The following is a 19491-nucleotide window of genomic DNA, read 5'->3' as shown; positions in this document are numbered from 1 at the left end:
TGCCTGAGAAGGAGGATGCTCATAAGTGCTCTCACGCATAACGAAAAGGGTTTTTAAGACACTTTCTTTTTATGTACTTTTTCAACTTTCAATGAAGATGTCGGGGGGGGGGGGAGGAATTCAGCGACTGGAATAAGTGAACATATCTATTACTTATTATTCACTCTTATTGCACCTAATCAACACACTTAGCAAATACATCCAGGCACCCCCTTTGATTACCTCAGTGTCATCTGTTGCAAACAACAAGCTTTTCAATTCAAATAACTCACAAAACATTAGCAAAACTACATTTATTGAGGAAGTATTTTAAACAGCTCAGAATGCAAAGACACTTCCATAAAAATTGGTCTTCACACAAAACCCCAGAATCATGTACAAAGCATATGAAATTTTACACTGCAAGTAGTTACAGCTGTATGCAGATACAAAATCAATTTTAATCGGCCATAAGGCGGAACCCAGGCACATTGGTTAAGCAGTACCTAAGTGCAATACTCTGCTAATAATCACACACAACTGGCAGCATTGCTCATCTTAAGTCTCAGCCAGGAATTTTCTCCTGTACCCAGACACGCCAAAAATGTAGCATTTTGCAGCTTTTTGTTGTGCCAGAGAGACATCAGCGCTACTAAATACCTCAATAGAACAGGAAACAGAAAAATGATACGAACTTGCATTATGAGTAAGCTGTGTAATTGTTTGGCTTCTAGATCTACAACTGCTTTCGAAGAAGAAATGTGCCACCCCGGAAAGGCAACAGTTTCTCTAGAATTTACTATGGGCTGCTGCAGGGTGACAAGAGCTAGGAACATGAGATTGGCAGCCACCTGTGGATTGTGCACTCCCTTAATTGTGGTTAAGCATTGGCATTAAGCATTGACACTTACAATGGTCATTAAGGCTTATTGGGATTCCTGTTTAACCAGGATTTAAACACAGGTTTCAGATCTTGGTTAAATGAGAACCTTAATTCTCTAAATTAGTGCCAACAGACTACTTAACTGATTAAAGAGGACATTTACTGCAGTGACAGAGTTCATGCGGAAGCTCTCTAAAAAATTTGTTAAAAGGAAGCCAGCATTATTTGCAACAGCCAATATATGATCTTCTCAGTTAATACTCCTGTTTTAGTGTTGTTGTGTGTTTTTTTTAAAAAGCAATACCATAGGAATCCAAGTTATAATGTTGCTATGAGAGGGCAGCATTGATTTTAACCCCCCCAAAAGAAAATGGTTCACAGACTGATGTTCCAAGTTCCCAAATGCTTAATTCTCATTTCCATAAGCTTGTTGATGCATAATGTCCTTATTTGTGGGGAGCTTTCATTCACTGCACTGGCAGTGTTAATTAAGCACACTGGGTGACCTCTGGCAACTCAACTATGCTCTTGGCTGCTGCAGAGACTACAGGAACAAGGATTCGACCTCAGTTATAACAATATGCTATATTCATTCTCACTACAATACACAAAGTAAATCTTTCAAAAATTCCCAACAGTAGAAGACAGAAAATTACACCTTGTACTGCAATTCAATTTACTCATGTACACACAATGCTTGCACTCATCTGTCACACTGTGGCACAGAGATGTTTTGCTAAATGGTCATAATGCAAAAGGAAACATCAAAGAGGCATGCAAGAATCTTGTTTTCTTCCCTTTTGTGCAAGTTATTGGCTGGGCAGCTCTCTAGGCAATCAGGTTATCCTGAGACCTTCTACAGCTTTTTTTTTAAAAAGGCTTTTAAAGCACCAGTTATGTATGCTACATATTTTCAACATTCAGCAAGCACCAGAAATTTAACTTTAAACCCATCATTATCTAACCAGTAAGCAAAACTCTAGCCCCACCATGTGTAGGACACGTCATTGGAGCACAGTAATAATTACAAACTAGGCACAGAGGATATATTAAAGCAGGAATAAGAGTTACCTCCCTATAGCCTCTTCTCTGGATACATTTTGTGGACAAAGCCTAATGCAAAATATTTTATTAGTGACCTTCTTACTGAAGCTTCTGTGCATTGCCACATCTAGAAAACTAATTAAGGACCAGGATCTATCTGGATTTATAGGAGTACTAAGAAAGATAGGAAACACTCATGGTATAATGATTTTTTTTGGGGGGGGGGGTTCCAAACCAGTACATAAGACTGCCTACCAGTGAGGGGTATGTGTAACAGTGCAGATTGGAGAACAACCACTATTAAAACAGTTTTTAATGTTTTAGCACATTAATCCCTCCAATTAATTTGCTAAAACTCCGATCTGATAAGGACAGATGAACCATCAGAGGACAAGTGAACTACTGCATAATTATGCACATTCAGTGAAAATGACTAAGACACCTGTTATTGAAATATTGCAGGCTTCATCAGATCTCCTAAAGGCAGAGACAACAATAATATTTGACGACTATCTCCTAAATTACAACTGAATCCTGACCTTTGTACAAGAACAAAGGACTTCAACTTCTTCCAGCCTATTTGGGCATCAGAGCACCTTACTAAAGGAAAGCTTAATGTTTTTACTAAATCGCCCGGTAACATAGCCTGATGTATAAGGACCATCCCAAGCTATCATATTTAGGTCTCCTCCTCTGGCTTTCCCGTCTTCATTTTGGCTCCAGATGCACTAGGTCTCCTCCTGTACTGTTACCTGCCCCCATCCTCAGTCTGGAGCTTAACATTGTCTTGAACAAATGATTTCAAAGATAGTTAACAATATAGTGAACTACATGAGATACACCAAATGATGGCAGTCTCATGTATCATGCAGAGCCTGAGAGGGCAGGGGTCCACCTTAAGAATCTCAAGAACACTCAGAGGGTCAGTGCCACCTAATGGCAACAGCCCAAGACGTAGAACTGCACCATGCAGATCCTTTGAACAACCAGTCACTATGATCCCATTACTTCCTGTAGAGCACTCCTAGGTTATCCCAAAAGGCACTTCAGGGCTCTCTGCGTCCAAGCTTCAGAAAGATAAAGCTCCAAAGTATATTATGCCACTAGCTAAACACTTATTTTACAATTCTCTGCTTGCAGCAACTTCCTAAGCTTTCATTAATCAAAGTCTTGAGGGTGAGAAGTAGGGAAAGAATCTGAAAAAGCAGGGCTCCTTTCACAGTATTAACTATGGTATCCTAATAATGCTATTAACAGTGATTTCTCTCTTACTACCAAGTAGAATGCAGTTACATAAATCTCACAAGGAATCATCTTTAGCTCTCTTGACAATGCTTGTAAAAAAGCGTAACGTTCCCCAAATCTGAAGTTTAGAAGGGGGGAAAAGCTCAATACTTTAGGATTACTATTTTAGTACCAACAGTAAAGTGCAGCAGCTTTTGAGGCCATTGTTGGGTTGAAAAAATTGCTATCCAAAAGGCTTTTGAACTAAGTATACAACACACTAGTGACAATTAAGGCAATACAGGTTTTGCCCTCCTATAGGATAAGCTTCTGAGAATTTGGTCTACCTCATACTAGTTATTGCTCTGTTTCCTGTACAATACCTTAGCCCTTAGAATTGTGCTGTACCTTTGCACAGCACTTGTAAAACAGAAGATACAAAAAAAACCAAACCACAATTATGTTATACTCTACAATGTAAATAAAAGCTTGCACTCTCCTTCTTGAAGTAACAGTCTTAGGAATTTTAACTAAAGCCAGAATAACCTATTTCTGCAATAAAATCTGCAAAGGCAGGCTCATAAGTGCCATTTGTGGAAGTTTTCAATGCATAAATCCATTTAAATGTAAACACTGTGCATAATGATGTTATTTTGCACTCTTCTCAAGAGTTCACAGGCCTCAGATAAAGTTTATGAAGCATAGGAGAAAAAACTTGTGCTGACAGGAAAGAATGAAGGTTCAGGAATAGTTTTGTTGTGAGTCACTACTTTCCTGCTTTCATGTATGAAGGTATTGCTCCTCGAGCTGTCAGGCCTTCAAATCGCTTGTAGGTATAATTTATAAAGACCCAGTCTTTGTTCTTGTAGTCTGTCTCTGGATGGTTGCTTGTGGTCACTGATTTTTAAAAAGAATATAGAGGTACTAGGTTATTAATAATAACTAAGGAGTTTAACAGAACACAACTTTGCATTAAGAACATTTTAGGAAAACCCTGGACTCCTTCAGTTTATTTCAAAAGTGCAAATGTTTCCGTTAGAATTACAGACAGCCAAATGTAAAGACACCTCAGAGTAGCCTCTACAAATCTGTTCTGCCAAGCCATCATTCTCCATGCTACTGAAAGCCCTGAACATCATGTCTAGCATATGCTAAAGTGGCTGAGAAAGTTAGGGAAAGAACCTACTTTGAGAAGCTTCCTCTCAAAGACAATTTTATTCATTAAAATATTTTGCCCTGGGTTAAACCAAACCTGTGACACTTTCATGTCACTTTTGTAAGTTTTTCCAGATTTGTATTACCAGAGAATGCTCCAAAAGTATCAATAAAGAGGGGGGAAATGATTTAACAATACCAGAAGCAGAAAAAAACCCAAAATTAGGTCACTAGACATTTTTGGCCACAATGTAACACAGAGTTAACCAGAGTACATGCAGTTAACTGTGATGTCTTACCTGGCTATATTGGATTTTGGACCGTGCTTCTTACATTAGACAAAACCCTTTCAGCAGGTCAAGCTCAAACATAATGGAAGTGAGAGCATGAGGATTTGCAAAACTGAGCCTGTAGTAGACTATGAACTATTTTATATGAAATACCTACTTCTGGGAGAGAGATTAAAGCTAAAACTCTACATAAAAATAAAATAAAATCCAAAGTGGAAATATCTACCTGCTGGTTTAAGGATATCAGATTCTGGAAATTCATCGAAGTTTGAAGTATCGTCAATACTTTTGATTTCTATGGATATTGCCGCTGGTCTCTCCCTATTAAGAATTGTTCTCAATTAGAGTTTATAATGCAAGTAAGTACCAAAAATCAAAATCTATGTCAGTGGTGCTTCTAAAGTTCAAACTTTGCCTTGCTCATAGGGAATTACTGCACACTAAGCAACTGAATTAGAAAAACTTAAAGAACAGTGTCCTAGAAGAAATAAAACATTGTACCTGATATGCTCCCAGTCAACGGCTTCAAAAAAGGGGTTTGTTTTGATTTCTTCAACACCTGGGGCACCAATTCGGTGCTCCCATTCACAGCAAAATCTGCACAGACAAAAAAGGCAGCATAGAATATTCAAAAAGTGGGGAAACGAACTACTAAGTGGGAAAGGGAACAACTGAAAGTAAAACAAATAGAATTCAAAGTAAATGCAATTTTTTTTTCAATGGAAGCCTCTAGAACAGGTCTCTATATGCTGGAAGAAAAAAACCTTAGTATCTATGTGGGGTTAATGAGCGTTGTTTTTAAAGCCATTTCACATTATTTCCCCATCCAATAGCTGCATTACTCTGATTTTCCTCCAGGCATCTGATCATAAGGCATCATGTTCCCCTTCCTAAGCCCTTTGTGCATTACTGAGAAGTTGTGAGGGTCCAGAACATTTTTATGCCATATTAATCAAACCACTACAATTCTGTGTCTCTTCCAGTGAGATAGGGACTGCTTAATACCACTTGTTATGATATATGTTTCCCCAATGTTTCATTATCTGGCAATGTAATAAACTGCAAGAATTTCAATGCTTTGTTTCTTCTTTTTCCCCCTGTTCTGTTTAACGTGCTACTGCTTCCAGGCATATCAAGCAGAATACTCTTTTGAATTTCTGTGCAACTCAAGAGTTCAGACACTCACTGAATATTTTCCAGTGCACAGAACATTAGGAGCTAGGGGAAAGTTGCCTCTAAAACTGGGATTCAAGGAAGTTTAGAAGCCGCACAAGTCTCTCTCGCTCTATCCTGACTTTTGCTGGAGGTTCAACATAAGGGAGAATGCAACATACACAATACATAAGGGAATAAATTTCTTGCTTTATGCAGCTGGCCAAGGAAGCTGGAGGCAGCACAGGAGAGGTTCCCACATTCCTGAAAACCCACCATGAAGTAGCAATGGTGCTGTGGATGATGAGGGGTTCCTTGTGGGTACCTAGGCTAAAGCATTTGCCCAAGTTATGTGCTCTCTGGGGCAGACAACTGTTGCAAGTGCTTACAAAAAGGAATAAAGTAAGAAGCAATATGAAATAAGGAGAGAACAGGGATGCTTTGCCTAAGCAACTTCAAAAACTACCTACACAATTTTTAAAATATTGAAGCCTAACTCTTATTTTTGTAAGATCACTAAGCGGTAGCCCAAAGTTGCAGACTGAATGTTGAGAAATCTTGTATCTGATGACAGCAGATAATGATCTGGTACCTTAGAATAAGATCCTTGGCTCTCTCTGAGATTGGAACTTCTGGAGGGAATATTAGGGTCTCTTTCCAATTCATCACCTTTTTGTAAGTTTCTTGAGGAGTCTCTGAACAGAAAGGAGGGTAACCTAAGAAAGTTATGAAAGTTCTGATTAGTGATTAATGAAGTCCAAGTGCAGCTATCATCTTCTACCTTCTTAGTTTTACCGTATTTTTCGCCCCATAGGACGTACCGGCCCATAGGACGCACCTAGTTTTTTTGGGAGGGAATAAAGAAAAAAAATTATTCCCCCCCCCCAGGTGTGGGGCTGGGGCGGGGGAAGCCCAAGCTTCCCCTGACCCCAGCCCCCAGAACAGGCTGCTATCCGCAAGCCGTGGGAGGGCTGCGCGAAGTCGCGCAGCTCTCCCATGGCTAGCGGAGCGCTGTGCGAAGCCCGAAGCTTGGGGCGTGCTGAGCTCAGCGCGCCCCAAGCTTCTGGGTGCCGGCAAGCTCTCCGCTAGCCGTGGGAGAGCTGCGTCTCCCATGGCTAGTGGATAGCTTCCTGAAGCCTGGAGAGCGCACCGACCCCCCTCGCTCTCCAGGTTTCAGCGAAAGCCTGCATTCGCCCCATAGGACGCACACACATTTCCCCTTCATTTTTGGAGGGGGAAAAATGCGTCCTATAGGGCGAAAAATACGGTGTTTTAAGGTCAAGAACCACAATTGCATATAAAAATCCAGCTAAAAGTAGCCAAGCAGAAGAAAAGCAGTATTATATATAACATACTATTTAGAAGCTAGGTGAGGGGCAATGATCCACAATATCAGATTTTTTTATTCTTAGATACATGAATGGTTGTTTCTTACCAATTAGCATCTCATACATGATGACCCCAAGTGACCACCAGTCACAAAGCTTATTGTAGCCTGTCTGCATAAAGACCTCTGGAGCAATGTAATCTGGAGTTCCCACTGTAGAGAAGGCCTGTAATCAAACATCATCTGTTACGCATTTTCTGTTGTATCTTATCAATGATCATAGGGAATATCGAGAAAAAATATGTGGAACAATGACTTCTGCAGTCAATTAACAAGTCTACAAACAAATTTGTTTGTGTCTCAACTTCAGGATGCTGGAGGGCAATGCGATACTCTGGCCATAAACAAAGTCCTACTATGCCTCTTTTGCTGCCATGAAATTATTATTTGAGCAATCTAAAGCAAGAATGGGGAACCTCTAGCCCATAGCTGTCAATGTTTCCCTTTTTAAAGGGAAAGTCCCTTATTCCGAATAGGATTCCTCGCAAGAAAAGGGAAAAGTTGACAGCTATGCTCTAGCCTGCAGGCCAAACGTGTCCCTCCCCCCACCCAGGTCTCCCCATTTGGCCTGCCAGGCTGTTTTGGGAAAGTCAAAATTATATAAAATGTCAGCTGTGAGGCGAGTAAGGGTGGGCCTTCAAAGGAGCTTAAAGTGAGCTCTCAATTGTTCTTTTTATGATGCAAGAAGTGCTCCCAACCAAGTGCACCTTGCTCCTTGCTCAAGTTGGAGGAAGCAGTGCTACTCTTTGCAAGCCTCCCCATACTCCCCCTTTTAACCCCTGACACCTGGAGTATAAAACAGTCGTGTGGCTTTTAAGCCTCCCGTAAAAAACCATCCAACATCACTTGGGAACCCTGCACAAGTAATTTTACAGGAGGGAGACACAACTTGCCTATCAACCGTGTGCCATAGTGACGACATGTGACTGACAGTTGAGCGATCCCACCTGCCAAATTTGGCCTGCAAAATAAATCCTGATAAAGATCAGGCTTGTGGAGCCAAAAAGTTTCCCTACCCCTGATCTAAGCCTTCAATTACATTTGAGATCCCTTCCAACTCTATGGTTCTATTTCCCTAGATGAGAACAAGTGGCAGAGACGAAACAAGTATGCATTACATACTGATTTCTCAGCTGGATCTTCAAGGTCTTAAACACAAAATATGACATGATCTCTACACAGAGGGAAGAATCTCTAGACAGAGCAATACCTACCAGCTGCCGCCTGTTTCTTTTCCAAGTTTCTGCTTTCCTTTTGGAGTTCATATTCTGAAAAGCTAAAGATAGAAGACAGGTAGTGTATTATTACCTTTGCGTTTAATGGTTTAATGAAGTGTTGATGATGTTTACATTTTTGTACAATAGTTCCCTACTTTTAACATATTCCCCTGAATCCCAGTATGCTCCCTCTCCCCACCCCCATACAACCCAGAAATGTGCATGTGTACATGAGAGGGTGAGTATGTGAAAGAGAGCTAGAATTCCTTCTAGTTACAATTTATTCTTTGGTGGCTACACTTAAAATCTTCAGTAGGTATCTATCTTGCTTTGCATTTTTGCAAAAGCGGTATTTTGAGGCCTCCCTCAGATATCATTTAGCAGCAGTCATTCCATCAAGCTGCAGCAGAGGGAGATATGAGCCTACAGAGTCACTTCATCAAGTCCGTTGAGATTGCCAGTGCCATTTGGCTCCCCCTCAACTGTTTATATTCAAGCTGGTCATTATAAGAACTCTGTGTAATTTTAAGAACTGATTATCAAGGTTGCTTGTTTTCTTCTCCCCTCCCTCCTCGTCCCATTTATCATTTTGATTCCTGTCTTTAAGACTGCAAGCCTATCAATATTTCTGCCAAGCAACAAGCTCAAAAGAAGTTTTAGATACAACACAACTTACTGAAGTCACTAGGAAGATTGTGGCTCAAATTTCTATAGAACTCTGTTCTGTGTGCTTTCTTAAGTCCAGTGCAGAGACCAAAGTCGGATAGTTTCACATGGCCCTACATGTTAAGAAACAAGCACAAAATAAAGAGATACAAGGCAACCTCATTTTAAAATTTTCTTTATTTAACAAATTTTATATAACATTTGATTGTATCAAAACCTCTAAGGAGTTCAGGTACTGAATGTTTGACCATGGTCTTAAAAGCCTGAACTGGCCTTGATCTTAGGTTTCTAGCAAGATAAAATGACTATCTGACCAACTCATTCGGAACCTTTGGTAATTGTGGCTGAGAGAGTTTGGTGATCCATACTGTGCATGAATGGAACGATTCACTTAAGAAATTTTGAGAACATGTACAGGAAGCAGGAGAACAACAACAAAAACTCACAACCAAAATAAACCTTCTTCAGCACCCAAAGCATGAATGCCAGGAATCCTAACTAGAACTCCATAATTTCTCTCTCTAGTCTGGGTGGTGGTATGGGAAACACATGCTATTGAGGCCTCCTGGGTTTTGGATTTGATGGAGGTACCTTCTTCTGGCTCATGCATGACATACCACACATTACTGTGGCAACAAGGTCTCTGAGCAGGTGGTCATTTTTATGCATCTAAGATATTTAGCACTAGTCTCCCATTTCCATCCCTGGGGTTTCCAAAGTAAATTAACACAGTAGTAATAAAATAATATTAGATCTGTGCCTTGTGTGTTTATATTGTTTTCAAACCTATCTTTATTACAGAATCATAAAACTGCAGAGTTGGAAGAGAACCAAAGGATCATCTAGTTCAACCCCATTTTTAATTGTATGATTGGAAATCGCCTTGTGATGTCTGAAAAAGAGGATTCATAAATTAATAATAAATATTTTTAACAGTCCCTGAAACAGCTTACAGTAAATAATACTCGTACCTTACTGTCTAACAGGAGATTATCTGGCTTGATATCACGATGAATAAAACCCAGCTGATGAATTGAATCTATAGCCAGCACAGTCTCTGCTATATAAAACTGAGTTTCTTCTTCTGTTAGGGTATCTTTTTTCATCAATAATGTCATCATATCACCTGTATGTACAGAGAACAGGAAGTGAAGATAAGTTGTATTCAGTTTCTTTGTAATGCCATATCTGGTTGTTCTTTTAGCTTGGCCTAAATTCCAAGATACACCATCTTCTGTTCCAAGTCTCTTTTTCCTCAGAGCTATTTCATTTACTTCTTAAATAGCTACTTAGTCTATTTTCTTTCCTACACAGGCAAGAAAATAGCATCATAGACAGAATTACATTATGTCCTGGAAAATCTGCATGCGTTACTCCTTGCAACTGCTGGTAAAGGATTCTGAAATGGCCAAAAGTAGATGCCCATTCCATCATAAATATAGCAGCCTAAAATAGCAGAATGGCCTTTTGAATATGCCCTCAATTTCACCAAGTTTCCTTCTAACAAGTTCATGTTTCTAATTTCAGCATAAATAAATACAATTTTATCAAATTCCTACATGAACCAACCTCAACTTATTTCTGTCAATAACAAGTAAAAATGAAAGTCTGGATATAGCTCTGAAAAGTTATTGAGCAGTAAAGTGGATAGGTCATTTGGTCAAAACAGTAATATTCTCCCTCAAAAACTCACATGAACACCCTGACCAATAAACAATAAAGAGCAAAAGTCAACCTGGAGTAGGACTCCTTCACTATCAGTGGATTTCATATGCTCAAAACTGCCTTTCCTATAGTTTGACTATAGTCTATGGGTACATCACTTTAGATTGTGACTTGTTCAATACATGCTAATCAGTGACTAAAAGGTAAAGGTACCCCTGCCCATACGGGCCAGTCTTGACAGACTCTAGGGTTGTGCGCCCATCTCACTCAAGAGGCCGGGGGCCAGCGCTGTCCGGAGACACTTCCGGGTCACGTGGCCAGCGTGACATCGCTGCTCTGGCAAGCCAGAGCCGCACACGGAAACGCCGTTTACCTTCCCGCTAGTAAGCGGTCCCTATTTATCTACTTGCACCCGGGAGTGCTTTCGAACTGCTAGGTTGGCAGGCGCTGGGACCGAACAACGGGAGCGCACCCCGCCGCGGGGATTCGAACCGCCGACCTTTCGATCGGCAAGCCCTAGGCGCTGAGGCTTTTACCCACAGCGCCACCCGCGTCCCTTGAAATCAGTGACTAGTGCATTTCAAAATGGGGCATATAACTTGCCATGTAGTCAGCATTCACAATAATATCAAGCAATATTAGATGACACAGAAGTTCAAAATAATTACCTCCAGGCAGAAACTCCATAATTAAGTAGAGGTTCAGCTTATCCTGGAAACTATAGAACATTTTTACAACCCACAAACTGTCTGCCTCCACTAGAATGTCACGTTCTGCTCGAATGTGGCCAACCTGGAGATGAATACATTAAAACAAAAGTTGTAATTAAAGAAATATTTACACAATATTTGCAAATGTTGTTCATAACCCAATAGGTCCCCAAACGGCAACTTATTTTTAATATTAGTTACATTTCAAATTGCAGAATGGTGCATGCCAGAAGCACAGGTGCTGCCCAGTCAAGTGAGTCAAGGTACAGGCAATGGGCTGTAAACCCACCCAAACTGTGAACAGGAAATAAAATTTTAAAATGAGCAAATCCCTCCCCTTACCAGCAGCAGCCACTTAGTTAAGAGGGCTCAGTTGGGGCTGCCCTTGAAAAATGTTCAGAACTTTCAGTTAACGCAGGATGCTGCTGCTAAAGATTTGACCATCACTACATTTAAGAAGCATGTTACCCCTTTGCTATTATCAGCTGCACTGGTGGCTGGTCTGTTTCTGAGTGTAATTCTAGGTTAAAGCCCACAATAGCTTAGGACAAGTTGTCTAAAAGCACTTTTTCTTCCCATTGAGTCTCTCTGCCCTCCGATATCTAGCAAAGCCCTTTTATGCATTCTGTTGCCTTAAGAAGTGTGTTACCACCCACTATACAAAACTGCTTTTTGTGTCATGGCACCCGGTATATTAACTCCCTGCCCAGAAAGATTAGGTTTATATCCTGTTCTGCTGGTTTCCTGTTGTTTGAAAACCTTTCTAGCAAGCCCTTGTTTTTAAGCTTATGTGTTTTTTGGCGTTTGTTGCTGCTATTTTACTGATACTGGCATTGGCCTGGTTTGTAAGTTACAGTATGTAAAATTATGGCTAAGTGTGAATGAGGGAGTGTGTGAGTATTTAGAGGAAAGATCATGACCCCTTTGCTCCTCTCCTGGTCCTGCTGCTGTGCTATTCAGAGCTAAGCCATAGTTTGGCTTAGGGCTATGTCCAAACCCAGGCCCACAGTTTCCAGACAAATGAGCTGCAGCCCATGTTTGTTCTTGGCTTACCACTCGTGGTTTGTGGAGAGAGAGAAACCCTGAGCAAGGCTAATTCAAATTATGAATTGGCTCTTGGTAGTGTGGCAGCAGCAGGACAAGGGAAGAGCAGAGCGGCTACGATTTTTCATCCAAGTTCCCACCTACTTTCTTGTTCATGCTTAGCCATGGATTGACTTAGCAATGCCTTTTGAAATGAGTCATTGGTTTTTATATTTTATAAATTGTCCTCATATCTCCATTTTAGAAGGAGAAAATGATTATAAATCCTAAAATAATTAAATATTGCTAGTGTGAAAACACTGTATCCACCAGTGCGAGCAAAGGGTTTCTTAATTTGCAGCTGAAGCCTCTAAATAGGTAAGTGCCTTCTGACAAGCTCCATGTTGCCTGCATCAAAATTAAATCAGGCATGGAATACAGACAAAAGTGCACTTAGTCACCAAGACACATGCAAGTGGAATTTAAGTCAAAGGCTTAAATGGTTAAGGGAAGAATTCTGAATTTCATTTTTTCTTCTATAGCATCATATTCATACCTGAACACGCATGAAAATTGATCAGCACACATGTATTCAACTTTTGATGCTCAAAACTCTTAAGACAAGACTTACAGCATGATCCCATGAAGGCTTTCTATGAACAAGTCCCATTAAGACTTACTCTTTAATAACTATGCATACAACTGCAGTTTTTGCATAATAAATACTAAATGTTCAATTAAATTTAGATAAAGATGGTGAGTTGGAGATGCAGGTTCAAAAACATCTCATCAACAAGCTGGAAAAACCTAATAAAAGTTACCACATTCCATTTGGTGATTACAGAGTTTCTTTTTCCTAGAAGGTTCTCTTCTGCCTTCCATGCATTCCAAAGTTCCCCACAAAATGATAATTTAAGATATCTCATCATGAGTGTAATGATTCTAGCAGAAAAGAAGAACTCCACATTGCTTGCACATTCTTACTTTTGACATCTGCATACTCTCATTAGGAATCAGTATTTACCTGCTCTTTTTCAAGCATATCTGCTTTCCGTAGTATTTTCATTGCATACACATGCCCTGTATCTTTCTTCTGAACAAGCCGAACCTAGAAGTTGTGCAAAAACAATGCACATATTAAAACCCCTTTAGCCATTTTGTTTAAGACAAACAGTTACAGAAAGGAGAATTAGGGGAGGAAAGTGATCTGTTTTGGAGATGATTGAACAATATATAGAGCCTGCTGTACCTACTAGTGTAGTATATCTAGTTTTCAGCTGCTATGGAGCATAACACTATCTGGCATTGAGTCAATTATTATTTTTCCTTCCTGGCTAACATTCATGACAATGCTACCCTTCATAAAAAATTACAATAAGAGATATGGTGAACACATATAACTGAGACAGGCCTAAGGTACACCTAAAATATTTGGATAATGGGTATAAATAAAGCAGAATATTATTACTATAGCACTACAATGGAACAGAGCAACTTAGAAAAGGTGTAGACACAGTATATTAAGATAGTTAAGTTTGGAAAACAACATTATACCGTTAGCCATTAGACAATTTTCAGAAAAGCCAGTAAGATACTGCTGCTGCTTAGAGCATTACCTGAATTCTGTAAATAACTACATGTAGGAAACAGGTGTTACCAGATAACTGTTAGGGAGCTCAGCATAAAACTACATTTGACCAACTGTGTTAACAAATCAACCAATTGTCCATTACTTTAAGAGGATTTTCAAAATTACTAATATATTTTTCAGAAGTGTAGAAACTACCTTTATTGATGGGATACTTGCCCTGAAAGCAAACTCTATGTATTTGCATTTAATAACAAGGTGATAAGAGGCTTTTGATGGTGTTGGAGGGTCAGAAGTTGGCTGTCTATACTTTTTAGAAGTCTTTTTCATTTTGAACTCTTACCTCTCCAAATGCTCCTCGGCCTATTACTTTTAAAGATTCAAAGTCTTCCAACCCAAGCCTTGTTCTTTTTAGGCGCAGAAACTCTGTTTCCTTTCGGGCATGTGCTGATCTCCTCATTCTTTTCTAGTTGTTGTTCAAAAAAAGGAGGGGGGGAAAGGTTAATGTCATTTTCTATTTTATTTTTTTTTAATCAACAGCTAGGCCAGAATCATTCACAGCAAAAGCTTGTTATCTTTACTCTGGTCTTTGACACCTCAGGTGTATTCTTAGGACCCTCCCTTCTTTTTGTGGCTGCATTCCATAATTGTATGTTTTAAAACTATTTTTAATGTTGTATTTTAAATTGTTGTGATCCATCCTGTGACCTTAGGGTGAAGGGCAGGTAATAACTTTAAATTATTGATGATGATGATGATGATAATAATAATAATAATAATAATAATAATAATAATAATAATAATACAGGGGTGATGAGAAACAAGACCAAGAAAGCATGTTTCAGCATATGCAATACCTCTTCATCTTTTAAGCCTTCTTCTTCCATAACTTTTTCTAACTTCTTCTGTCTGGAAAAAAAAAGAATAAAGTTTTTGAACAAGGTCTCCACAAGTTCATGCATACAACTTCAGGACAGAATAGAGCTGCCAGGAATTGGAACACTGAATTCCAAGGCTTCATTTCTCAATGCACACAGCAATCAAGATAAACACCCTGCTTCTGCTTGAACTTCTGCAAAACGAACAGGAAATTTGCTCTTATCATGCATTTGCATCATACAAATTAAGTCTTTTGTAAAGAAAAGGGGCACGAAACAAGAGAAGAGTTTAATCATTTATAATAAAAAGGACGTACAAACAAACTGATTGCAGGATGAGCGACTTCTGGAAGGTATCAAGACCTGATTTAGATCAACCATCAAATATCTTACTGCCAGGTCAAGGTGTGTCTGTGGTGGGAAAGGGCTCACAGGAGATAGCTGGCAAAAACAGAGGCCACATCATCGCTGCCAATCTAATACCCAATCCATAATGCACAACACAACTGCATTTGTCACTGGGTGGAACAGTAGAATGTAAAAAGTGGAAAGGACTTCATTTCAAAATGACCTTTGAAACACTATAGAGAGCTTCTTAGACTATAAACTACTTCCATTTCTATGAAAATGATCAGTCTCTTCAATTCTAACCAATCTGTCAGCTTAATAAACCTTTAGTTATTCTGTATATGCAAACAAAAAGCTGGATAAATTTAGGGAGGATATAGAAGGGAGTAGATCTGATGGATTTTAGCAAGGCCTTTCAAGAAAATTGCTCAAAGGCAATGTATTTCAAAAGAACTGAAACTCCTTACGATAGAATTCTGAGGCAAGGGTTCCTGTGAGCTTCATTCAGGTGGTCTTCAGAATGTCCACATTAAATTATTATGTTGATTTTAAACTGTGTTGTATTGCTGCTTCTTTTATTATATTTTACTGCATTATAATTTGAATTCCATAAAATGCAAATTGTAATACAAAAAAATACAATATAAGAAATAAAAAACAAAAAATAATAATACAGCATCTAGCACAATACATTACAAATTATACAACACACAGGGGGGAAATATGAAGCGCCCCCCCCCCTCAAGATCATCAGCTAACCTGAAGTGGTCCCCCAATATCATCCGGGGTGGGGGAAAGCAACCACTGTTCTAGGGTACCAGTCAAGCACACACAATCAAATGTACCTCACGGTTTGAACCATAGAATTGTAGAGTTGGAAGGGACCCCAAGGGTCATCTAGTACAACCCACTGCAATGCAGGAATGTTATTCCATGTGAACTGACAGCATGTCCTAACAAAGATTTCACAAGACTGGATGTAATAGTAAAAGACTGGCAGCAGTGACAAGCTATTTCTATAACTGATCTTCTCATTGATAAGCCTAATAAGCTTTCAACTACAACATCTATAGAGACGTTGGTGGAGTTTCCCCACCAAGGGAAGGGAAATGTGTAACTACCAGAGAGGTGTTTTTCAGCAGTGGCTTCACCTTCAAGGACCTATGTTCCAATTGGCATTCAACAGAATGAAGAGAGGGGTGTTTGTTAAATATTTCAAATAAGGGAAAGCTAAACTGGAACAATGGTTTTATGCATTAATTTTTTTTTTATGGAGCACATTTGACCACTACTTGTAGCAGGAAGTAGTTAATATATTTTACAGATAAATATAAAATACAATACTTAGAAGGGAATGAAATCCAGGAAGGAGTAAAATGTGTTTAGAGAGGCTGCTTTTGATTATAGTACACAGTAGAGCCAAGTGCATTTCGCAATAAAAACTGTTTATACTGGACACACTGAAATAAAAATAAAACATAACACTAGAGAGAGAAAAACAACTTTCATTCCAGGAAAATGCTGCTACTAGTTTTCATCAAGCATCTGCAACATATGCCTTTCTTGAAATGCACAACAAGAGGATAGCATGGGCACTGAAAAAATCATCATACTAAAATATTTAAAGGCTTTTTGAGGACTTAAAAGTGCTATAAAAACTTTTAGCAGGATAAGATGATCAGCGTATTTGTGGCATCCATTGTTTCTTAAATCTTGATATAAGGAAAATAACATTACTTCCATTTTCACGAAGCTGGGATATTTACCTCATTTCTCGTTCCTCATGCTGCGCAATCAGATTACTGTAGAAGTTTTCTAATGTCACCTTTGTCATTGTAACTCGCTCCTTGGTGTGGTTGCTCATAGATGAACAAGGTGCTGGGCCAGTCATCGCCATGGTTCCTGGAAGAGAGAAATTAGAAAATATCTGTGATCCTAAACCTTGAAGCAAAAAATCTACACTACATGATGGCTTAAATTTAAATAAAGCAGCCAGTTTAAAAATAAACAAAAGCTTTGCAAAACGCAATATGCCCAAACTGGAAGCGACAAGTGTAAAAGGCCACAATGTTGCAAAACTTCCTGTTTTTCTACATAAGTTATGAACAAGGAGGAAAGAAATGCGATAACTACTAAGTCTCTGAGTGACATTTTCAGGTTACATTACAAATGATAAGTCTCTTATTACTTTCATCTCCAGTCAATTAAAATTCTACCAACATGTTTTAAACCAATCATAGTACGTATTTCCATGTAAAAGTATTTACAAACACAGCACAAGCCACATTTATTTCCTTGGAACTTGCTTCTATTGAGTAACAGACAATATCTGCAGGGCTGTCAACAAAGACTGAGCAAATTTGTTTCTGTTGCTCTAGAGCCTAGGGAAAGGGAATATTGATTACACTTTGGAAAGAAAGAATGTCCTGACCATATGAACTGCTAGACAGTGGAACAGGCTACCACACAAGGTAAAGAACTGTTGGAGGTTTCTAAGCACAAGATGGATGGCCACCTAGTTATCGCAGATAACTAGAGTAGCAGATAATATACCTAAGTAGAAGTGGACTAGATGGTTTTTAATCCTTCCAACTAAGATTCTAATCAGTAATTTTCAGTTCAAATTTACTTGGAGATAAGTCCCAGTGACTTCAATGGAGCTTACCTCCAAGCAAGTGTTCATTGACTATAGCCCAAGCAGTATTTTTCCTTTGTGTGACAGCAGAGACAAAAGTTTCTGTTCCTATTTTCTTCACAGTGTAACTAGCCGACCTAGAACCAATTAGCTCTTACACGTTTGCTTTAGTTAACAATTGTAACTGCTTTTAAAATCTTCCCAATTTCATCAGAACTTCTAACCAAACAAAGGTTATATAAAATAATTCTTTGAACTAATTAGAGTATTTTGCTCGCATGGCTCTTTGAATGCAATCGTTTTATGGTGCACTCCCTTCCAAGAAAAGCTGTACAAAATATAAATTATCTCTTTGTGATACTAGGCAACTGCAGCTCCTTTTTGCCAGTTGAAATTTCCCATTAGAAAAATTATCATCATCCCCAAGAACCAGAGTGTCACTATGGCTCATCTGCAGTGTACCTAGCCTATCATGCCAGTTACAGGATCATGCCACATGATACAGCCATGGCGTCCCACAAAGTTTGTTATAGGTATTAAGGGTTGTTAGGAAGACCCCTGTTTCTCTCAAGGAGCTACAGTTCTCAGGATCTCTGGGAATTGTAGCTCTGTGCAGGGAATAGGGGTACCCTAACAACTCTGACCATGCTTAACAAACCACAATTGCCAGGATGCTTTTGGGGGGAAACCACAGATGTTTTAAAGTGGCATGGTACAGCTTTATACAGCACAGGTGGGGCCTACTAGAATTCAAAGCAAAGCATTCAAAGCACATTCCCCCCCCCCCAAAGAATCCTGGCAACTGCAACTTACCCCTCCCAAAGCTGCAAATTCCCAGCACCCTTAACAAACTACAGTTCCCAGAGCTTTGGGGGCGGGAAGGGGCAAGAATTGTGCTTTTTACATGTAGGGCTTATACAATGTCTTAGAATCCCAGGAGACAACTATAAAGGAGCTGCTCCACTCCTAGGCACATTTACTCGGGAGCAATTCCCTCTCCTCAAGTCAGCCTCACTCGCCAGCAGAAACGACAAGGAGAAGATGAAGAAGGGAAAATGAGCACGAGGTCCATTTTCCACAGAAGAAGTTTGCGAGGGGGAAGAGGCGAGCAGGTGTAAACAGAGGAAGGAAAGGCAGAGCCAGGCGTCACGCTAAAAACCTAGCAAGAATCTATGTGGTCAAGAAGAATAAAATGGGGGGGGGGTTAAGAGGGGGGAGGCAGGAGACTCAAGAGGAGGACGGGACAACTTGAGGCGTCTCCCCTCCCCTCTGTGGATGCTACAAAAGTACCTACCTGGCAAGAGGGGGCGGGACAGGATGGCGCCCCGGGAGGCAGCTCAGCCTGAGGGGGGAGGAATAACTTTTTTTGGGGGGGGTTAAGAGCAAACACCGGAGGAAAAGACGCTTACCAGACCCCCTTCTGGGAGCAGCGCCGAGGAGCCCCCGCCGTCCAACGCCTTCCCAGCCGACCAACACCGGAGAGAGACGGGGAGCAGCAGTTCCCAGAGGCCGAGCCCCGCCCCTTGCTCCCCGCTCAGCCGCCCCCACCCCAAAGGAAAGCTGGAGCCCGCGACCGGACAAGCGCCGACTGGAAACTCTGGCACAGCCCGCATGCGCAGAAGAGCTCTTTCTCTCTCTCCCAGCCGC

General features: G+C 40.0%; 1 protein-coding gene across 1 annotated transcript; it reads right to left on the bottom strand.

Moving 5' to 3' along the window:
- Positions 1–278: 278 nt before the first annotated feature.
- STK38 (serine/threonine kinase 38) lies at positions 279–19399 on the bottom strand. Its single transcript, XM_028734002.2, has 14 exons — positions 19254–19399; positions 16976–17111; positions 14841–14892; positions 14327–14449; positions 13420–13503; positions 11331–11454; positions 9969–10123; positions 9008–9110; positions 8329–8390; positions 7163–7280; positions 6320–6443; positions 5077–5172; positions 4802–4896; positions 279–4027 (listed from the first exon to the last, which is right to left on the bottom strand). The coding sequence occupies exons 2-14, from the start codon at positions 17104–17106 to the stop codon at positions 3897–3899; spliced, it is 1398 nt and encodes a 465-aa protein (XP_028589835.1). The 5' UTR covers positions 17107–17111; positions 19254–19399; the 3' UTR covers positions 279–3896.
- Positions 19400–19491: the final 92 nt, after the last annotated feature.

This window comes from Podarcis muralis, chromosome 5 (genome assembly GCF_964188315.1).
Source record: "Podarcis muralis chromosome 5, rPodMur119.hap1.1, whole genome shotgun sequence".
Lineage (NCBI taxonomy): Eukaryota > Metazoa > Chordata > Lepidosauria > Squamata > Lacertidae > Podarcis > Podarcis muralis.
The sequence above is the reverse complement of the archived record's forward strand: the minus strand, read 5'-3'. Positions and strand labels throughout refer to the sequence as shown.